The 20,572-nt window shown below is 58.7% G+C and overlaps 1 protein-coding gene across 2 annotated transcripts in view; it reads right to left on the minus strand.

Moving 5' to 3' along the window:
* NEK6 (NIMA related kinase 6) overlaps positions 1-20,572 on the minus strand; it is an 85,994-nt gene that overhangs the window by 15,171 nt on the left and 50,251 nt on the right. For both annotated transcript variants that reach the window (XM_057724999.1, XM_057725000.1), the window contains exons 3-7: positions 18,554-18,694; positions 17,105-17,167; positions 13,522-13,632; positions 9,586-9,694; positions 8,421-8,528 (exon numbers count right to left, since the gene is read on the minus strand). In XM_057724999.1, the coding sequence (XP_057580982.1) occupies positions 8,421-8,528; positions 9,586-9,694; positions 13,522-13,632; positions 17,105-17,167; positions 18,554-18,694 (532 nt within the window). The remainder of the gene's footprint in view (positions 1-8,420; positions 8,529-9,585; positions 9,695-13,521; positions 13,633-17,104; positions 17,168-18,553; positions 18,695-20,572) is intronic.

Here is a 20,572-nt window from a genome sequence, read left to right on the forward strand (position 1 = left end):
GCAGAGTGGCCAGGCTTTGGCCTGGGGCTGCCTTGGCCAGGCCCATCTGAAAGTGAAGGCTCTGAGTAGCTGGCCCTCTGTTCCAGTCACCCCGCTGGCCACCCCAGCCCCAACCCCGGTCTGCCCTCCAGTTCCCCTCTGTGCCTCTGCCTCCGGGTGAGCTCCTCAAGGTCCAGTTAAACTGCCCCCTCCCCTGGCCAGGGAGAGCTGGCTGCTCAGTGAGGTGTGGACACTTAGTCTGTCCTCCAGACCCTCTGCTGGGGCTCCAGATCCCTGCCTTAGCCCTGCGTGGGGTGAAAGCTTGGGGGCAGCAGGGAGGAAAAAGGTCGGGGGCTTCACCACCCTTCCCTCCACTCTCCACCCCAACCTTTCACCTCTTCACAGCTCCTTCTGCTTTTACCCCAGTTTCCGCTGGTGTTAAGGGGGAGAAGGCCAACACCCAAATGTGACTTGTACTTTCTTCTAGGATGCCAGTGTTGCATATGCCCTCCATCCATCCATCCATCCACCGGCCCATCCACCCATCTGTGTCCCATGTTAACTGAGCCCTGACTCTGCGCTGGGCCCTCTCAGGAGTAGGTGCATCAGGAGGTGGTGAGTTGCCTGTCCCAGCAAGTGTCCAGAAGGAGCCAGTCGAGCAAGGAAAGACTGGACTGATCAGTGGCTGCAGCCAAATCACCTGGGAGAAGTTAGTGAAAAATCTGAACCTCTGGGAGAAAACAGTTGCCAACGAAGCAACGGACAAAGGATTAATCTCCAAAGCAGCTCGTGCAGCTCAATATCAAAAACTCAAATAACCCAATCCAAAAATGGACGGAAGACCTAAAGAGACATTTCTCCAAAGAAGACATGCAGTTGGCTAACAAAATCATGAAAAGATGCTCAACATCACTCATCATCAGAGAAATGCAAGTCAAAGCCACAATGAGGTATCACCTCACACGGGTCAGAATGGCCATCATCAAAACATCTAAAAACAATAAATGCTGGAGAGGGTGCAGAGAAAAGGGAACCCTCTTGCACTGTTGGTGGGAATGTAAATTGGTACAGCCACTATGGAAAACAGTTTGGAGGTTCCTTAGAAAACTAAAAATAGAACTACCATATGACCCAGCAATCCCACTCCTGGGCATATACCCAGAGAAAACCATAATCCCCAAAGAAACATGTACCACAATGTTCACTGCAGCACTATTTACAATAGGCAGGACATGGAAGCAACCTAAATGCCCATCAACAGATGAATGGATAAAGATGTGGTATATATATACAATGGACTATTACTCAGCCATAAAAAGGAATGAAATTGAGTTATTTGTAGTGAGGTGGATGAACCTAGAGTCTGTCATACAGCGCAAAGTAAACCAGAAAAACAGATACCGTATGCTAATGCATGTATATGGAATCTAAAAAAAAATGGTACTGATGAACGCAGTGACAGGGCAAGAATAAAGATGCAGATGCAGAGAATGGACTGGAGGACATGGGGTGGGAGGAGTGAAAGGGAAGCTAGGATGAAATGAGAGAGTAGCACTGACGTATATACACTACCAAATGTAGAACAGATAGCTAGTGGGAAGCTGCTGCATAACACAGGGAGACCAACATGATAACTGGTGATGACTTAGAGGGCTGGGATGGAGGGGTGGGAAGGAGTCGAGGGAGGGAGGGGATATATGTATAAATACAGCTGATTCACTTTGTTGCGCAGCAGACACTGGCACAACAGTGTAAAGCAATTATATTCCAATAGAGAGCTTAAAAAAAAAAAAAATCTGAACCTCCAGCCCAACCCCAGGCCTGTGGGACCAGAACCTCCTGGGCTAGACCTTGGACACCTGCATCTTCCACAAGCTCCTGGGGAGTCTGATATGTGTTACCACCTGAGAGAAGCTGTGCAGAGCCTCCCCAACCTGCCCTCCTTTCAGATGCGCAGAAATATTCTTGGAACAAATGACTTCATGAAGCATTAACTGAGGGAAGTGTGGCCGGTCCGTGCTGGGTGCCGGGTCCTTGTGTTCCTGCCTCTGGGCAGCTTCTCCTGTCCCCTGACCCAGGGCAGGGGCGGCTCCCCCTTGGTGTGTGAATCTCTCTCTGACTCATCAGAGGGGTGCTCACCTTGTGCTGGGGGTGCACAGAGCTGCAGGGGGCACACGCAGCTGTTTTACCAGCTTTCCCCGGAAGTAAGTCTGTAAAACCCAATTTTCATACCGACAGTAAGTGCTCAAACATTATGAAGTATAAGGCACAGCTTGCATGAGTTTTAAAGATAAAATGAGAGACTTCAAAGAAGTTTCAAGCTCGCAGCGGGCCTAGGAGGATGTGACCCAGAACCCCGGGGGAGCGGTGATTCTGGGGAAGAGAGGGAGAGGCTGGCATGAGGAGAAGCCTCCACAGACAGGGGCCCTGAAGGTCATGCGGGGGCCTGGCCCCTCGTCCCGCCCGGGGAGGGTGCAGAACCTGTGCGGGCCCGTCCAGTGGGCAAAGCAGCAGCTCAGTCTCACGCAGATGCTCGGATGCAGAGCGAACACAGCCAGGGTCTCAAATCGCCTTCCAGACATCTCCCCATCAGATCCGCAGGCTCCCAGCCCCGCCCCCACCCTCTCCTCCCGGGATGGAGCTCTGCATATGAAAGAGGAGCCTAACAAACCCTGACCTTCCCCGCGTCGTCACCTAGAACTCCCGGATTTCAAACCGGGCAGATATCAGAGGAGATCACGGGACCTCAAAGCGGAGGCTGATTAAAGGGCCCCGCTTCCCAAGATGCGCCGCTCCTGTCAAAACAAACTTTGTCGTGTGTTGAAATGCTCGCGGTGTTTGAAACATGTTCATTAGATATGAAAAAGGCAAAGATTTCACACGAAGGGGAGGCTGGCATCTGTCGGCTGCACTTCCTCCCGGAATGGTGATTTTGAAAATGGGTGTCGGGCGGGCTGGGGGCCTGGGTGCCATCCCGACAGCAAAGGAGCTGCACCCCAGCCGGGTCTGAACCCGCTGCCACGCTGGCGAGCAGAGAACTAAACCGCCCTCTCTCAGCCTGTCTCCCCATCGGTGGAAGATGGGTGAACTCGATGGTCCTTGGGGTCCTCCCCGCCACACTCTGGAGCCTTGGTCTCCCTCTCTGGAAAATGGGAATCGTTCAACCTCCCAGCACACAGACACGTGGGTGGAAGGGTTCTGGGAAGGTTCCGCTGCCCACAGACCCCGGGGGTGGGGTGGGGGGCGCAGGGGGCGGAGAGGGGGAGGGCTGAGGAGAGGGGGGCTGGGGGTGGCCAAGAGGGCGGGGGCAGAACAAAGGAGTGGGTGAGGACCAGGTTCCCCTGTGCCGCAGGAGACCCTGGCTGATGAAACTCCCTCCCCGCCCCCAACCGCAATCAGGCCTCACATCCGGAGGGGGCTCCCCTCCCCTCTGGCTCTCTGGCCGCTGCCCTAGCGGCTCCGCCTCACCGGGACGACTGGCTGGCTTAGCCCCCCCGCCGTCCTGCCCATTCCCACCTGGTCTGCACCCCAAGGCGGGGGCCATGTCCCTGCCCCATGACCGCCTGGCTCCTCATCCCCCAAGAGAGAAAAGGTCCTCAGCCCGGTATTCGAGGCCTCTGCAGACTCTGTTCCCCACAACACTGGATCTTCGGGCAGCAACACACAGACACACACACACACACCTACCAGGCTCACCTAGGCCACCGCTTGTCAAGCCCTCCTTAAATTAACTACCAGCTGACCCCAGGCCAGGCTACACTCAGCCCTCTGGAGACGCAGCGATATGGAAAGAACACTGTATTTTTCTCAGCGTTGACTTGATTCCAGATAGTTTCCATCCATACACATAGCTGCCTATTTTTAATTCCCACGTGGAGTACTGCTAACAGATGTGCAAGTCAGGTAGCACGAGTCAGTGATTCTACTCCACAGCACCCTGTGTTTTCCAGGTACTGGGCTGCATCCAAGATGGCTCAGGGAGGCTGGGAGAGAAACTCTCGAGTGGCTACACCTCGCCCGCCACGTGGCTCTGGCTGGAGCACCCACCTGGCACCACAAAGGTTCTCACCTCACGACACCTGGGCTGTGATGATTCCCGCCCCAGGGCGGCTGGAGCACAAAGAGGTACCACCTGGGACACGATTATTAGAACAGTGCTTCGATTATTAGAACAGTGCTTCGTAGTGCAGATGCTAAACGGATTTCCCCCCAGGCTGTAAGCGCCAGAGGGCGGGGGGCCTTCCGGGTGAGCGGAATGAACACGCTGTAGTTTGCATCCCAGGCCTGGGTTGATTCCTCATTTGCGGTCCCCTTGAAATCACCCCCTTCCCTCCCTGCCACCAGCTCATGTTGTTCGAATGGTTTGTGCCCCTGAAAACGTCAGGGAGGAGGCAGATGAGCCAGGAGCCACTCACCAGCCACATGACACCCCCCCTCCCCCGCCAGGTGTCAGTGCTCAGAACCTGGGCTCCAACCACTGACGCAGATCTTCCGGGCCAACTGTTCCCAGGTGTCCTGGGCTGCCGGGGTGAAGCAGGAGGCAGCTAGGGACACACCTGCATGGTGCTCTGAGCGCCTGACCATAGCCATGCCCACGGGGGGCGGGCGTGACAGCAGGGGCGCAATCCTCCTTCCCTGTGGCCCAGGACATGCCCCAGGTCCCACAAGGCCCACAGCTATGCTGTTGGGTGGGCTTCCCCCGACGGGCACCCTCAGTGTTTCCCACCCAGAGAGCTCAACGGGCCCCAAGTCCACTTCCCAGCACGCGGTGGGCTGGTGCCCTGGAGAGCCGCTGACCCCATCAAGGGGCTCCAGTCCCTGCCTGCCCGGGGACCACAGGGATGTGGTAGCACCTCTCTGAGCCTCAGTTTCCTCATCTGTCAAATGAAGACATGAGCCTTCCTGCGATGTTTTAAGAAGCAACATGTTTTTCAAACATCCTTTAAGCCTTGTCTTCTTTGTTAACTTGCCTCCTTGGTGAGTTCAGTGACTACAGAAAACGGAAGTAATGGGGAGCCCTGGGAGGCGCCGAGGCAGCTCCAGGCCGCCAGTGCACCCCGGGCTTCTCGGGCACAGCTGAGTCACAGAGGCCAGCGCTGTGCCTGCACACAGTGGGCCCGCAGGACACCGTTCTCCCTGACCCCACACAGCGCCACCCTGGCACTGTCGGTCTCCCCACCGGTCTGGGGGCCCCCTGAGAGCAGGGAAGTCTGCATCGTCCCACGTCCTCCTAATCTCACGTCTCAGGCCCAGCCCGGGGCCAGGACGTTCAGCTCAGGGAAGGGAGAAGAAGGGATTTATGCCCCAAGGCCAGGCCAGGGCTTGGTGGCCTGGGAAAGCCAGCAGGTACCTGATGGTGGGGGGGTCGTCCCCAATGTGTTCCCCCAGCCCCCCGAAAGGCGGTGTGGGGCCCTGCAGGGGCCTGGGTGAGCGCCTGCCTCGCCTCCCGCCGCTGATCCCCGCCCGAGGCTGCCGTCTTGGCTGCGGAGCAGGCAGGGCCTGCTCTCCCAGCCCCACAATTTGTCTTGCAGCGGCTGCCGTTGCTCGGAGCGAGACACTTGCTTGTAGCTTGTGAGCTGTGTGTAGGCAAATCTTTCATTTTTCTTTCATTATGCCGGCGTGTACTGTCACTTAATTTTTATGTATGCAATCCTTCCTGACAAATATGATCTGCTGCCTGGTAATTCGTCTGACGCTCATTCTGTTCCGCGCTCTAATTACGGCTCCTATTCCTGACACCGAGGCAGCCGCTCTGCCACCGCTGGGTACCGCACCTGTCAGCCCGGCCATGGCATGACTAATGCCCTTTCATGCCAGCCTCGTGTTAGCAAATACGGAGGCGGGGAGGGGGCTGGGGGAGGAGGAGGCAGGAGGAGATGAGATTTGCATAAGCCCTGCCGTGGGTCAGCAGCCTTGGGAGACAAGGTGGTTGCCGGGGCAACGTGGCTGCCACCAGAGCATCCCCACATAGTAGGTGCGCAGAGATGCAACGCATGAATAATTCATACCCACGCACAGGGTGTGGAGGGGCCTCCGCCCCCCAAATCCTCCCTGAGTCACAACACGACTGCAATTAGCTCAATCTCCTGCCCCACCGAACGTGGGCGCAAGGCTTAGTTGTGTGCAGAACATCGCTATGGAAAGGGGGTCTTTCTCCTGCATCTTGGAGACTTCAGGCCCTGGGCTTTGGCTCTGCATGGTCGCCATCATGGGGCCTGGCCCTCGGTTCTGGGTTCTGGCAGCAGGGCGTTGCCGAGCCCATGCGGGCCCCTCAGCTCGGTGGGCAAATGGCCCCAGGAGGGCTCCTTCCACCCACCACGCGGCCCGTCAGCCGCTCAGAGGCCTCAGGAAGAGCCAGGCTTACCCGGGCGGCCTTTTCCCAAGTTCCAATTCCTTCTCATTAATATAATAAGTGCACCAGTCCAAGTCGATAAACTCACACTGTCGGACGAGCCCTCGTTTCTGCCCGTTCCTAATGATGTGATCTTAACCGGCTCCGACGGGTGCCGCCGTCTTTTCCCCAGCGGGACGGAGGAGCGCTGGGGCCTGACTGACAGGGGACAGGAGGCAGTGGCTTTAACTCTGCTCTTTGACGGTTTCCCTTGAATCTCTGGCCTTTTTGAAGCTCTCAAACCAGAGAGGTAAACAGTTGCACACTGACAAGACACACTGATTTTCCCACAGAGAAGGGTCTGAGGGGAGCGGGAAAGACAGTTTGCACCCAGGAACGGGGAGTCAGTGGCTGAGCTCCGGAGGGAGGTCCTTCCAGGGCCCCTGACCCCAGTCTCCTGCAAGCATGGGGGGCTCTGTACCAGGGGGCCTGCATGTGGGTCCCGGCTCTGCTGCCACGTGACTCAGAAGAATCGCTCCAGCTCCCTGGGTTTTAGCTTCCTCATCAGCACAGAGGAAGGCTCCCACAGAACCTGGCATCTGTTTGAGGCATGAATGAAGCGTTGCGAACTCAGGGGCTGGCAGGTCCTTGAACATCCTTTCATTCTGACCTAACGGGAGAGCCGCAACGCACCAGCTGCTGAGGAAGCCGGGCCAGGGGTCCTCCAGGGTCAGATGGGGACGAGGGTTTCAAAACAACCCCCCCCCACACACACACACTCACACTCACTCACTCCCGTTCCCAGCTGGGAGCTGCTGGTCCCTGAGTTAGCATGTTTCACCAGATTGTGTGCTACACCCCGAGAGCCTGCAGCCGTCGGGACCTGTATATACCGTGACAGTTTCCACCAGGAACCTGTGTCTTCCAGAAAGCACCTCTGCCATCACCAGAAGACGCTGTGTGCCTCCCGGCACGCCGCAGGCTCTCGGGGACGGGAAGACGCGAGACGCACTGGCTGGGCGTGGAGGACGGGGTAGTTTTCGAGGGGCTGGGCCTGTGGGTGCGGCAGCCCACAGGGAAGTGAGCCTCGGGCATCACCCCCTGCAAACGCCACCCCGAAGAGCCAGGAGCTGCTCTGGGAAAGGCAAGATGCCCCTGCACCCCATCCCAATCAGGAGAGGTTCCCACACGGTCTGGTCACAGTGCACAGGGGACCCTGCTTCTGTTCCACTGGGGACTTTGCTGGTTTCTAATTAAATGTAAAAATCTCCATTGGTCCACGTATCGCATTCGCTCACATATCTGGATTCTGAAGCTGGACAATGTTTAACATGACCCAGAACACACATCTGACCTCCAGGTCTCCTCTTGCATCCAGCCCTCAGGACTCCTGCGGTCCTGGGACGGTACCCGTCCACTAAGCTTGGCACTCGAGGCCCTGCCCGCCTTCCTTCCCACCCCAGGTCCCTCGACCCTGCTTTGCCCCTCCCTTCCCCCACGCCCCACCAGCTCCTATTCACTCCCCACAGTTCAGCTACAACGTCACCTCTACGGGGTGAGCACTTCGCCCCTCAGCTTCAAAACTGCCTGTTTAAAAGCCAAAAACTGGAAACAGCCCAAACGTTCCCCCAGCAGGAGGAACGGGCCGAGTGTGGACGAATGCAATGTCGAGAACTCAGGGGTTGGCGGGTCCCTGAACATCCTTTCATTCTGACCTCACGGAAGAGCCACAGTGCACCAGCTGCTGAGGAGGCCAGGCCAGGGGGTCCTCTGGGGTCAGATGGTTTCAAAACAACCACGCACACACTCATCCACACACGATGGGAGACCACATAGCACAAGAAAGACGAAACGGCCGCCTGAGCGACCACAGCACTGCATCTCCCCACCTCCTAAAGCGTGAGCGCGTGAGCATGCAGGAGAGCCCCATCCCGGCTCCTCAGGGCCTTGGTTTACTTCCCTCTGGTCACTGTTCTGAAGAAGAACGTCTGGGGTTCAACGAGGCGTTCTGCGGCACTAACTAACCCAAGGCACCGTGAGGTCAGGGTCCCCATCTCCCCACGTCACCCAGGGCCCTGCGGGTTGTTGGGGCGTGGATGGGCCCCCTTACCTAGGGAGTGGGCCGCAGTGGTCTCGGAGCTGAAGAAGCGGCCCAGGCCGAGGTCACCGAGCTTCACGATGCCCGTGGCCGTGATGAACACGTTGGCAGGCTTGATGTCTGCAGGGGAAGGACGAGGGGGCTGGTGTGGGATCGGAGGCGGGGATGGCTGGGGAGGGGCAGGATGGAGGAGGCGGCCTGGGGGTGGGCAGAGAGGAAGGCCCTTCAGGCGATGGGGGCTCAGCCCTTCGTCCTGCTTCCTCAGGGCAAGGCTCTGGCCCTGCCTCTGCCCAGCTGTGGGACCTTGAGAAACACAGCCTCAGTCTCCTCATCCGTGAAGTGAGTCTAACTTCACTGTGTCACAGGGCTGCTATGAGGTCTAGGAGGGCAGGGGTTTTTGTGGTCTCATTTCCTCTTTTACAGCTAGAGCAGGCACTCTGCGAAAGTTTGTTAACAGATGAAGGAGGCTCTCAGGGAGGTAACCTGTGCTGCTCCCCAGTGACGAGTGCAGTGCCTCCCACACAGCAGACACGGATAAACACAGGTGGAATGAATGAATGCAGGAATCAGTGAAGTCATCTACGTAAAGCACCCAGCACCTTGCCTCGCACCAGCAGGCTCCTTCCTCACCGTTTAGGATGATGTCAACTTTCAGATACACTCCTCTGCCCAGCCAACTCCTACGAAGACTTCAAAGCCCATATTAAAAGTTCCCTTTTCTGGGATCCTTTCCCTGCCCTCCCAGGCAGAGCTGGTGGCAATACTGGAACTGGCCATGACCGGGCCACCTCCCTGCCAGCCTCTCCAACCCACCCTTGCTGCAGCCCCCTCTGTGCTGGCTCCGGGCAGGTGCTGGTGGCTGGAGATTCTGTGCCAAGCATGGCCCCTGTTCCTGGGCTCCAGGTAACTACATGGCACTTGGTGCTCCCATTCTGGGGGGCTCCTGACAGGGGCACGAGGCAGGGCTGTGCAGTCGAGCCTGGGGTCTCACATGCCCATTCTCTGACTCCAGGACAGGCGAGATGCTGGACGCCACCGGCTGGGGAACAGACAGTGGTCCCACCTCCTCACGGCTGTGCCCTGAGGAGCCAGGAGGAGCTGAGGGGACAGCCGTGTCCTGGGGCTCAGCTCTCCCCCTGGCTCTGGGCCCTGTGGACCCAGGCAGGCTGGCTCGTACCTCGATGCATCACCCGGCGGGAGTGCATGTGCTCCACGGCGCTGCACAGCTGCACGAAGTACTTCCACACCGTCCTCTCGGGAATGAGCCGCTTCTGCTTCTTGAAGTACTGCGGTGGGGGAGGGAGACACACGGACAGGCATGTCTCAATGGACCCCCCCCTCACCAGTTTCAACAAGCACAACTTACTCTGGTGCCTGAAAAATCATACTTGACGCTCCAGAAAAAAAAGAAACCAAAAAACCAAAAGCCGCCCAGGCTGCACTGAGTGAGCGGTACGTAACCGAAGGTCCTGGAAGAAGTAAGCCAGGAACGTGCTCCGTTCACTGTTCAGGTCAGCATCCCTCCGGGGGTCTCCTGTGAGCCAGGCCCGTGGGGGTCGGGGGGGCATGACTTACACAGCGGTAACTTGCAACCAGGTTTTTGTTCACTTCAGAGCAACTACCTTTCCCCAAAGCAGCCAGGGGTGAAGCCTTGGCCAGGGGCGAAGCCATCTGCCAGGGCAGTCGCAATGGCACAGGGAAGACGGGGACCCAGGACACCCTCCCTGTCTGGGACGGGGCATGGGGTAGAGGGCGGGACCCGAGCTACCCTCTGCTAAGCACCTGCCACGTGCAGCCTCTGTGCTGGGCCCCACACAGGGATGACTGCACCCATCTCACAGATGAGGAAACTGAGGGCCACAAGGGAGCAATAAGGGGCAGAGTCACTATAGCTCAACCCCAGGCCTTCCACTCAGGAAGCCCAAGCTCTTAACCCACTTCTCATGACACCAGCAACCACCTGATGAAGGACCGAGGTCGGAGAGGTTCAGGAACTTGCCTAGGGTCACCCAGCAGGGGCAGCAGAGCTGAGACTGGATGGGGCCACCTCCAACATTGGGACAGTCACAGCGGGAAGCCGCTGGCCTCGCACTGAAGCCCCAAGAAGCTCTTCCAAGGCTCCATTCTGGGAGGGGCCCTCGTGTGAGCTGCCCCGGGCTCCCGGCACAGACTCCCCCAGCACAGGAGCCCAGTCCCCACCGGGCCACTCCAGGCCTCTGTGGTGGGCCAGGCTGGGGTGTTATTTATGCCATGATGTTAGCTAATCCTCATTACAGCATTTAAGTGGGGACGTGCACGGCTGTGAGTGGTGATTTTCTAAATGTCACATCCTAACGGTGCGTGTGACATTTAGCAGGAAGGCTCAGAGTCTCTGGTGGGTTCTGGGGTGGCAGCAACTCCCGGCTTTGCCATCCATCATAACGCTGGCACCGCGGCCCTGGTGGTGCTGCCTGGCCCCTGAGGCTGGGAGCCCGTGGGACTCAGGGTCCGCTGGCCAGCGGCCTCCCAGGCCAGACCACAGCGCGGCCCCAGGCTGAACCCTGGCAAGGCCCCTGTTCCCCTCAAAACCCAGCGGTGGCTAGAGAGTGGGAAAGGCCAGAGAAACTGAGCTGCTACCAGGTGCCAGGCACTGTGCTGGGTGCATTACAGACAGGGAAACCAAGGCACGGGGACCCGGCTATGGTCATCCAGCAGGCGTGTATGACCCTGAGCCCTGGATCTTTCTACTGCCCTGTCTGGGCCCCCGCTGGGGGCGGCGCCCAGCCAGGCTCTGCAGATGAAGGGGAAACAAGCTCAGGCAGGGGAAGGGGAGAGGGAGGGGCCCCGTGACGACCCAGGGAGGGGAGGCGCCGGGCCAGGTGAGGAGGAGGGCTCCTGAGACAGGAGGGCCTGAGGCGCCCGGAAGCCAGGCCACTGCTCCAGAAACACTGGGGGTGAGTGACCAACTTGAACTCTGAGCCAGTGGTTGGCCCTGGGGAAGCCAGGGAAAGGGCACAGGGTGAAAGGGAGGCACCCCGCCCCAGGCCAGGCACAAAGGGTGCTGGACACTCACGTGCCTCCCCGGTCTCTTTCAGCTGGAAAGAGCCTGCATCCGGGCCCTGCAGTTCCCACACAGCCCTCCCCTATGAGGCCCCCAGGACAGGGGTGGAAACTGGGTTTGGGGAGGGGAGGGATTTGTAATTTGCCCAGCAACGCCCCCCGCCCCCACCGCCCGTCTGACTCCAGCCCCACTCCACAGACTGAGAGGCTGTGAGGGGGTCTGGGATCCACCGGGGCTGCCAGGGGGCAGCACCCTCACCACGGCCACATTCCAGGGTCTCTCCCCCTCCCGTGCCCCCCCCCAGCCCCACCCCGCCCCCTGCTGGGCACCCAGTCATTCTTCCAGAACACAAAGCTGACCCTGCTTACTCCCCACCACCAGTCTCAGGAAGCTTCTTGCTGACCTCAGGGCAAGGCTCCAAATCCTGAGCTGAGGCCCTGGATGGTCAGACCACCCCGTGCCTCACACGCCCCACCCCTCCCATCAGCCGGTGCTCTCTTGGACCAAAGTGCTGGGTGGACGCCTGGGTTTCCATCTCTCTGGGCTCTGGCGCAAGCTGTTCTGCCTCTAGGCTGCGGGTCTCCCCTCAGGTCTCTGCTCAGGTGTCACCTCCTCCAGGAAGCCTTCCCTGGCTCCCACAGACCCTAACCTTGGATTGTTCCTTGCAGCTGGTGACTGCTCGCTCGCGGCTCCGCCCTCCCATTAGAAGGTGAGTTCCCTGAGGGGAGCGCCCTGTGCAGCGGCACCCCTGGGTCTCAGCACGGGGGTGCGCACACAGCGGGTGTTGGATATGTGCGTGCTCCGTGAGGGAACGACGCGGGAAGGAGAAACAAAGTTGGGGGGGGCGGAGAGGAAGAAGTAAGACATGATATAGCACATCTGTTTCCACCAGGGATCTGTGTGGAGATTAACATCCCTGCAAATGCATTAATATGTCAACGAAAATATAAAAGCAGGTGATAACAGCTCAAGTAGTGCCACTTTCCAGCAACGCCTGTATTCCTAGGAGCCAAATTTCAGAAGAGCAGGCGCTGAGCAATTGCTCAACTCCCAGCGCCTGGTGGGAAAGACAGAGAATCCACGTCTGGCCCCACGTACAAGTGTGGCTGGGAGCCGGGCGGGGTCTCGCGTGCGGTCCAGCCTGGCTCAGGCACAGACCGGGCCCCTGGGTGGGAGGCCGCGCCGGCCCACCCACGACAGCAGCCTGTGGACGAGGGGCAAGCCAGCAGGGGAGTGAGGGCCTTGAGGGAGGAGCAATGAGTGCAGCTGAGCGTGCAGGCCCGGGGGTCCCACCGAGAGGCTGTGCTGCCTCAAGCGGGTGACTAAACCTCTCTGAGCTTTGCTGGCTAAGGACAGTGAGGACTCAGGGAAGGAGGCGTGTGCTCAGCATGGCTGTGGCTCCCAGCAGGTGCCCCATCAGTGGAGCTGCATTGGTCCCCGAGTCCAGACTTGGGCGGACCTGGTCCTGTGCCCAAGCAGGTGGGGCGGTGGGGGCGAGGCAGCCTGGGGGCGGCTGTGGGACCCGGCGAATCACTCAACCTCTCAGAGGCCCCCAGCCTCAGCCATTATATGAGAAGGAAGCTGCCTCTGCAGGGCTGGAGGGGCCCTGGGACGGTCATCCTGGGGCAGGATGTCCACTGGAGGGCCCCAGGCCGGGGAGCAGAGACCTGGGCCCCAGGCACGGGTCTGTCCCCACGTTGCTGAGTGATCCTCAGGTAACTCTTTCCACCTTACTGGGCTCAATTTTCCCTTCTATAAAATGAGCCAGTGGACCTACGAGACGCTTTCCCAGATTCCGTGAGCTGGGGTCTGACCTATACGGGGTTCTGTCCCCATCCCTCTGTGAGGCAGAAGTAGCCCGCGAGCCACTGTCCATGGCTGGCCCTCTCCCGGCATGTGGGGACGGGGCCCGAGAGGGGCCGGAGCTGAGGCCTGTGGGCATCGGCAGGGCGGGGCTGAGTGTCCCCGAGCAGTCACCTCTGTCTGAGGCCAGAACAGTGAGGAACGCGGGCCGAGGAGGGGCTACCTGACCCGGGCACCCCCAGACCCAGCCCTCCCGCCAGGCACCCTCACCTTGATCATCTGCGAGAGGTCACCCGCGTCCGCCAGCTCCAGCACGATGTTCAGCTCGTTGTCCTCAATGAACGAGTCCAAATACTTGATGATGTTCGGATGGTTCAGTTGCTGCCCAAAGAGAGGAAAAGAGGTAGAGGGAGCCAGTGAGAGACGGTACAGCCAGAGAGGTGAATATCTAGGGGAAAAGGCCTGCGCTTAGGAGTCAGGCAGACCTGGGAGACACTGGGAAAGCCATTTTCCATCCCCGAGCTTCAGTTTCTTCCTCTGTAGAATGGACATGTTTTGGAGAGACGTTGTGAAGATTACATGGGCTGAAATGTCTAACACGGTAACTGCACAAAGCAAAGACTCACTAGGTTCTCGTGGAAATGACCCTCCTCTTTTTCCTTTCCCTCTTCCTCCTCCCCACCCGGGCCCCTCCAGGTAGGGCCAGGCCCCCACTGCTCCATTGCTGCACTCAGAATACTCAGAAGTGTCTGTCTCCTTCCCTCTTCCCTCCCACTTTTTCAATTTCTGACCCACCCTTTGTGAGATTTTGAAACACATCGTTGCTGGCGTGAGAGCGGCCCTGAGCACGGTGCTCAGTGCTGGAGCCCTGCCTTCGGCCTGGCCACCGTGGCCCATGTATTCTCCAGACAGGACAGCACCCCACTGGCTGGAAGTCAGCCCCTGCTGACGAATGGGAGACCCTAGCAACTGCTTATAACTGAAACTGTTGACAACAAAATGATCCCAGCATCTGGGGAAGGCAGAGGGGACGCAAATATTCTGCCACAGTATGGTCAGCCCGTCTGGGGGGGTCCTGTCCAGAGGTCACTTTAAAGCCCAATTTCCCAGAGGCCCAGAAGGTGCGGGGCAAGGGACGTGCATCTACGCTATGTGCTGCCCTGCACCCAGCCTTGGGCTCTGAAATGAGGGAGAACTCGGCAGAGGTCACACAGCCACGCATCCCCCTGTTCATTTCCTGAGCCAGCCTGGAGGTTCCCACAGGGCTCACCTTCCCGCCCCACACCTGGCAGCCTCTCACTGGCCCTGGCATGAACAGAAAGAACGATGTCGCCCAGTGGCCCCTCTGAGAACCACGTTTCCCTCTGTTTTGTAGGAAACGCCTCGTGCCCTGGCACATCCTGTTGACTTCCCACGGGCAGGCTGGGGAGGTGGGTCAAGTTCCGGAAAGGGGCTGGCCTTGGGGCAGAGGTTATAACCATGGCAAGGAGGGGTGCCTCTGGCGAGATGCTACCCTGAGTCCTTCCAATGCCTCTTCTCCCTCATCCCAACACCTCTGAAGACAGCACTGTTGTCATCACCCCCTTTGGCAGATGAGGAAACTGTGGCCCCAAGTGGTCAGCAGCTTGCCCACGGTCCCAGCGAGTGAGCAAGGGGAGTGTCTGCCGCCGAAGCCAGCTGTACCTGGTGGCACCGCAGCCTGGGGGAGGGTCAGAACCCCCTCCCCAGGCAGGCCGGGCGCATGCCACCCGGGGCGGCCGCACTGAAGGGGCTGTGGTCACACCCTTTTGCACCCAGGAACTGAACAGTGTGGTTCAGTGTGCACACGTGTACAATTCCTCACTCGTGAGAGCGGCACACATGTGTTCTTGGCCACAAGTGGGGAGACATGGTGGGTGATCAGGATAGCCGTACCCCAGGGCTAGGTAATCAGAGTTCCTGCGATCACAACCGGGTCCCAAAGTTGACCATTTATTAAAACTTTCAAAATGTTAGTGGAAGGGTATTTTTCAACCTGTGAGAGCTGGAGTTAAGGATACCTCCCTACAAGCCTCCCGCCTCCAGTCTTACCCCCAGGACCCATCTTGGCCAGGGGCCACCCCTGGGGTGGAGCTCACAACTCCCATCTCTGGCCATGGCCCCTCACTCCCAGTCACTACGTTTCTCCCCATCTTGTTCCCACGTTCAAGGCCTGCATCCTGAGTGTGGCACGCAAGGCCACCACAACCTGGCCCCGCATCCACCCTATCGGGGTTCCTGCAGCCGGCTTCCAGGTTCTGACACGGGGCCCTGGGGTCCCTGTGTCAGCCGGCATCACCCTGGATGGTCACCATCTGCTGCCCGTCTATTTCCCCTCCAGCTGGGGAGTCCCCGAGGACAGGTCCCAGGCCTGACGGTGCCAGCAGCCCCACGTGACAGGAAGGTGCCAAGCAAGCTCTCTCTGTTTCATGGGAACGGAGGAGGACACCAAGTCAGTGCCTACTGTGTGCCCTCCTGCGCCAGGCCCTCTTCAGGTACTGTTTTATTTTATTTTATTATTTATTTATTGGCTGTGCCACGCAGCTTGCGGGATCTCAGTTCCCCAACCAGCTACTGAACCTGGGCCATGGCAGTGAAAGCCCAGAATCCTAACCACGAGGCCACCAGGGAACTCTCCAGATAGTATTTTATTTAATCCTCTCTACCCGCCATATCCTGTGAGGCAGGTATTCTCATCATTGAGCAGATGGGCAAACTGAGGCTCAGGGAGGTTAAGTCACATGCTTAAGGTCACACAGTTTGTAAATGAAGACATCAATATTTGAACCCAGGCTCCTGGGCCTCCAAAGCCCATCCCTTTTTTCCTCCTCCGTCACCTGCTAATTCCCAGGTGGGATCCTAAGCCTGGGGATAGGGAGGGATCCCGGGGAGAGCAGCCCCTAGACCAGGGATAGGTCTAGTCCAGAAAGTTCTGTCATCTCTGACTCTCTGGAGGCCAGTGGGGAAGCCAGCGGAGAGGGGGAAAGGGACGACCAGACACCACCACTATCCCTCGCCCTGGATACGACCCCGTCCAGTCCGCCCGCTCTGGCTGAAATAAGGGCTTCTGCCCACAGAGAGGGGCACATCCGCTAGCCCCTTGGGGAGACTCGTCCCCAGGTGTGCATCCTGCCTCCTCCTTGTGGGAGGCCTGGCAAGAGCCCAACAGGCTGACAACTCAGTGGCCCTGGGCCCCTCCAGCACCCGGAACCGGGAGCCACCTGCGTGGCTGTTACTTCTGCCCAGCGCCCCAGCCTGGCTGTGCTGAGTCGCCCCAGCAGAGAGCATCTCCTGGTAGACGCAAGAGGATGGGAGAGACGAGACCACACCGTGGCTGAATATTCACGTGAGTGCCACCACGTGGAAGTACAAGAATACAAGGCTGAGGGCATCCCCTGGCGGTCCAGCGGTTAGGACATCACGCTTGCCCTGCTGCGGGTCCAGGTTCAATCTCTGGTCCCCACAAGCTGCGTGGTACGGCAACAAACAAACAAACAACAAAACAAAACCAAAAAGGCCGAGGCTGAGAGGGAAGATAGGATGAGAGAAAGAGGGAGACAGAGGCAGACAAACCGCAGTTCAACCCCACGCCCACCCTCGATCCTTCCCCAGCAGCCAGGTCCCCAGGATCCTCGTGGGACAGGGACAGCCAGTCTGGGGGCACCGTGAGGACTGGGCAGAGGTGAGGCGGGGTCCCCGCCCAGCCACAAGAAAATGAATAAGCCACTGCCCCCCCAAAGTATGTCATTTCCAAATCTAAGGGGCCAAGGGCTATGATGGCTGGGATGTGGCCCAGCCTGGCCCAAGGGGCTCCCGCTCAGCTCAGGGCACTCACCTTCAGGAGGCCGATCTCCTTGACACAGTCCTGCCTGGCCTTGGCGTCCATCATCTCAAATATCTTGGGTGAGAGAAAGAGTGGTTAAAACCCAGCACCCACCAGCCCCAGAGGGAGCACGAGACCCGGGACCCCAGTCTCCCACCTCCTCGCCGAGGGAACCCTATAAAGACAACAGTTCGGATTACTGGGTGCCCACCACGTGCCAGGCGCTGTGCTGACCACTTTCCACTGAATCATCAAGGCAACTCCCCTGAGGCAGTTACCGACTCACAGAGGAGGAGACTGAGGTCCAGGGAAGTCCAGGGACTTGCTGAGGTCATGCACTGGTAAGTGGCAAGGCAGGAAACACGCTTGGAGCCTCAGTCTTCACGTCTGTAAATGGGGCCAATAGCCCAACCTCATAGGACAGTTGTGTGGACTGAGTAAGAAGAGGGGGTACAGCACACGCCCCCTGACTCCCCAGCCCCTCTAGTGTTCACTCTGTGTGGGTCCTCCCAGCAACTTCTAAGGAATAAACAGGAGGGCGACATTGCAGCTGCCCCACCACAGAACCCTTCCTGGCATTAAAAACCAATACTGAGGGAACCCAGGTGAGCCCCTCTCCTTGGCAGACAAAGAGCAGAACATGGGCCTTTTCTGAACTGAGGAGGCCGTCTCTCCTCCAGTCATCCGAGGGCTCGTGTGCAGCTCACAGGTCAACAAGGAAGCAATCGCGCTGGCCGCCTCCAGGCCAGGGTTCTTCCTCCATCTCCCCACCTTGTGACTGCGTCTGAGCTGCCTTCTCTCTCCTGGGCCTCCTCTGCCCAGGCTGTTCATCTCATTCTTTAAGGTAAATGAGCAAATCAAGGGACTCTGGAAGCTCTGCTGGAGGATTCAAGGCCACTTACTGCAGCAAAGCAGCGCTCAGACGGGCTCAGTGGCTCTCACGGAAAAGCTTCCAGCCTGGGCTTTGCTGCCTAAAACGCATCAGCCTGACCCTCTCCCCCATTTAGGAGGGACTCGGAGGTCAGGCAGGGCACTCAAGCCCAGAGCCGACCAGAGAGGGTCAGTGGCTGCAGATCTGAGTCTCAGCTCTCTCTGGCCCTGGTGAGTTATCCATGTCTCTGCAGTTTTCCTCCTCTGAAAAATGGGAGAATAATCCCTACCATGGGACCGTGATCTGTTCTGTGAGTTCCAGCACGATCAGTATACAGCAGGTGCTCAGCACATGCACATTCTTCTTTTCCTTTATGGTTCACAGTGAGCTTTCACAAAGACAAGTTGCCCTGATTCTCCCACAGCCCTGTGAGTGAGGTGGGTACCGGTTTCCCTTGTTTATAGAGGAAGGGGGAGGGGAGGGGAAGGAAGGGCAGGGGAGGGACGGGACTGGCCCAGGGCAGCAATGTTCGCTCGGACACCAGCCGCTCCTGCCACGTGGTTTTGAGCCTATGGGGGCTGTTGGCTCACCTGCACCTTCTTCAGAGCCACTGTCTTCCTGTCCAGCAGGCAGGTGGCCTTGTACACCTCGCTGAACTGCCCTCGGCCGATCTTCTTCTCGATCTGGAAGTCGGCCAGGGAGCAGCGAAAAGATAGGACGTTCGGGTGCCTCTGGAGGGGAGGGACAGAGGGCATCGGTGACCAGCCAGGCCGCGTGGAGGGTCGGGACCCGGGGGGCTGCTGCCCCTTCCCGAGCCTCAGCAGCACCCCTCCAGGATGAAGGAGGGACGCTGATCGCCCACTCGCTGTCAGAGCCCCCCTCGCCCCCTGGAGCTTCCCACCAGCCCCATTTGATCCCAACGACCCCACTCTGCAGATGTGGTCTCCTCCACAGCATTTATCACCACCCCTCAATACCTGATCACTCATTTGTTTGCTCATTTCTGTCTCCCCGCCGGAAGGCTGGCTCTGTGGGCCAGGGCCTCGCCCGCCTAGGTCACTCCTGAATCCTTCCTGTCCCAGCTGGAGCCGCCCAGCAGAGCAGGTGCAATAAGCGTCTAAGGAAGCACCGCAGCAAAATCACACAGCCGTGGGAGGCCCTGTGGGGTCTCGCTGGCCCCGGGCCCTCCATGTGCAACCCCAACCCTGACCCTTCAAGTCATCCTAAGAAGTGGCAACTTCCCCCCCCACCAGGGTAGCCATTCTCATCCGAGATGAGAACATGGAGGTTAAACTTGCAACCTGACATTCCGAGCCCACTTCCTTGGATAAACTGCCCCCTTTACGGCAACGTGAAGAATCTGGACACTTCATGATGACTCTCCAGGGGCCAGCACTGAAAGCCACGATTAAGCTGTAGGACCTGCCCAGGGATGGAGCCAAGGTGAGGCAGCAGTGGCCAGGTACACCCCCCACCCAAACACACCTGCAAAGCTGCTCTCGGGGAGAGGAAGGGATGGCAACACTGGGCCCTGGAAGGGGGAGGAGGGAGGAAGGGGAGAGGATGCCCCGTGTCAGCCTCGCGGGATGGGCCCTCCCTCCTGCTACAGCCCCGCCTTGCCACTCCCCAGCTGGGTGGTGACAAGAAGACAGGGTCTCTGCTGTTGCCGGATGACTTGCACATAATAGGTATGCAGACGTGTGTAGGGTTCAGTCTGGGGAGAAGGGATGGGGCAAGAAAGCCTGAGAGCTCCACTGCAGCAGGAATAAACCGCTGAGATTTCCCAAGAGAAAATGGGCCGGGGCATCCGAGAGTGCGGAAGATCAGGTATCTCCGGGGCTGGGTTCTGGAATCTCCTCGCTGGGTTCTGGAATCTCCCCACCGGGAATCCTTGTGTGACTGGCAGTGGGGCCAATCGGCCTGGGTCGTTGGCTGGTGACCTTGGCGGTTACACAAGCCACCCTGTGCCTCAGTTTCCTTGTCTGTAAGGGGAGGTAGGGTGGCTGTAAGGATCATGTGAGATCACTGAGCCCTACACAGTAGGTGCTTAGTGGTTGCAGTCATGTTACTGACAGGTGTGGGCGCGACAGGAGGGAGGAGGCGGGGGTGGGGCCTGAGCAGCCACTCCCCACCTCTGCACCTGCCGAGGTCCAGCTGTGTGCTAAGGAGACCCTAACAGGCACCCTCCTGCCAGGAGTGAGAGATGGGACTCAGCCTCGCAGCCCATAATCTGGCTTCCTCCTTCCCTCAGCAAGATAACAGCTGGGCTCGTGCCGACGGTGACGTCTCAAGGACTTCAGAGATTTAAAGCTGCTCCACCTGGGGGCCTGTGAGGGAGGGAGGGCTGGCGGAGGAGGAAGACGATGCTCTTACCCGCCACCTGCCGGTCTCTGTCAGTTAAGTTCGTTAGTCACAGCAACTGACCTACCTGTACACGGCGTGTCCATCTAAGATGCGCGGGGACACATTTACTGAGCACATACTACATGCCAGGCACCGTACAGAATGCTTCCCGGGACCCTGGGAGCAGACATTACTGCTACACCGTTTCAGGAAACTGAGGCTCGGAGGGGAGGCTCCAGACCCCACCTTGAGTCACAGTGGGGATT

The sequence above is a fragment of the Hippopotamus amphibius genome, chromosome 2, assembly GCF_030028045.1.
Source record: "Hippopotamus amphibius kiboko isolate mHipAmp2 chromosome 2, mHipAmp2.hap2, whole genome shotgun sequence".
Classification (NCBI taxonomy): domain Eukaryota; kingdom Metazoa; phylum Chordata; class Mammalia; order Artiodactyla; family Hippopotamidae; genus Hippopotamus; species Hippopotamus amphibius.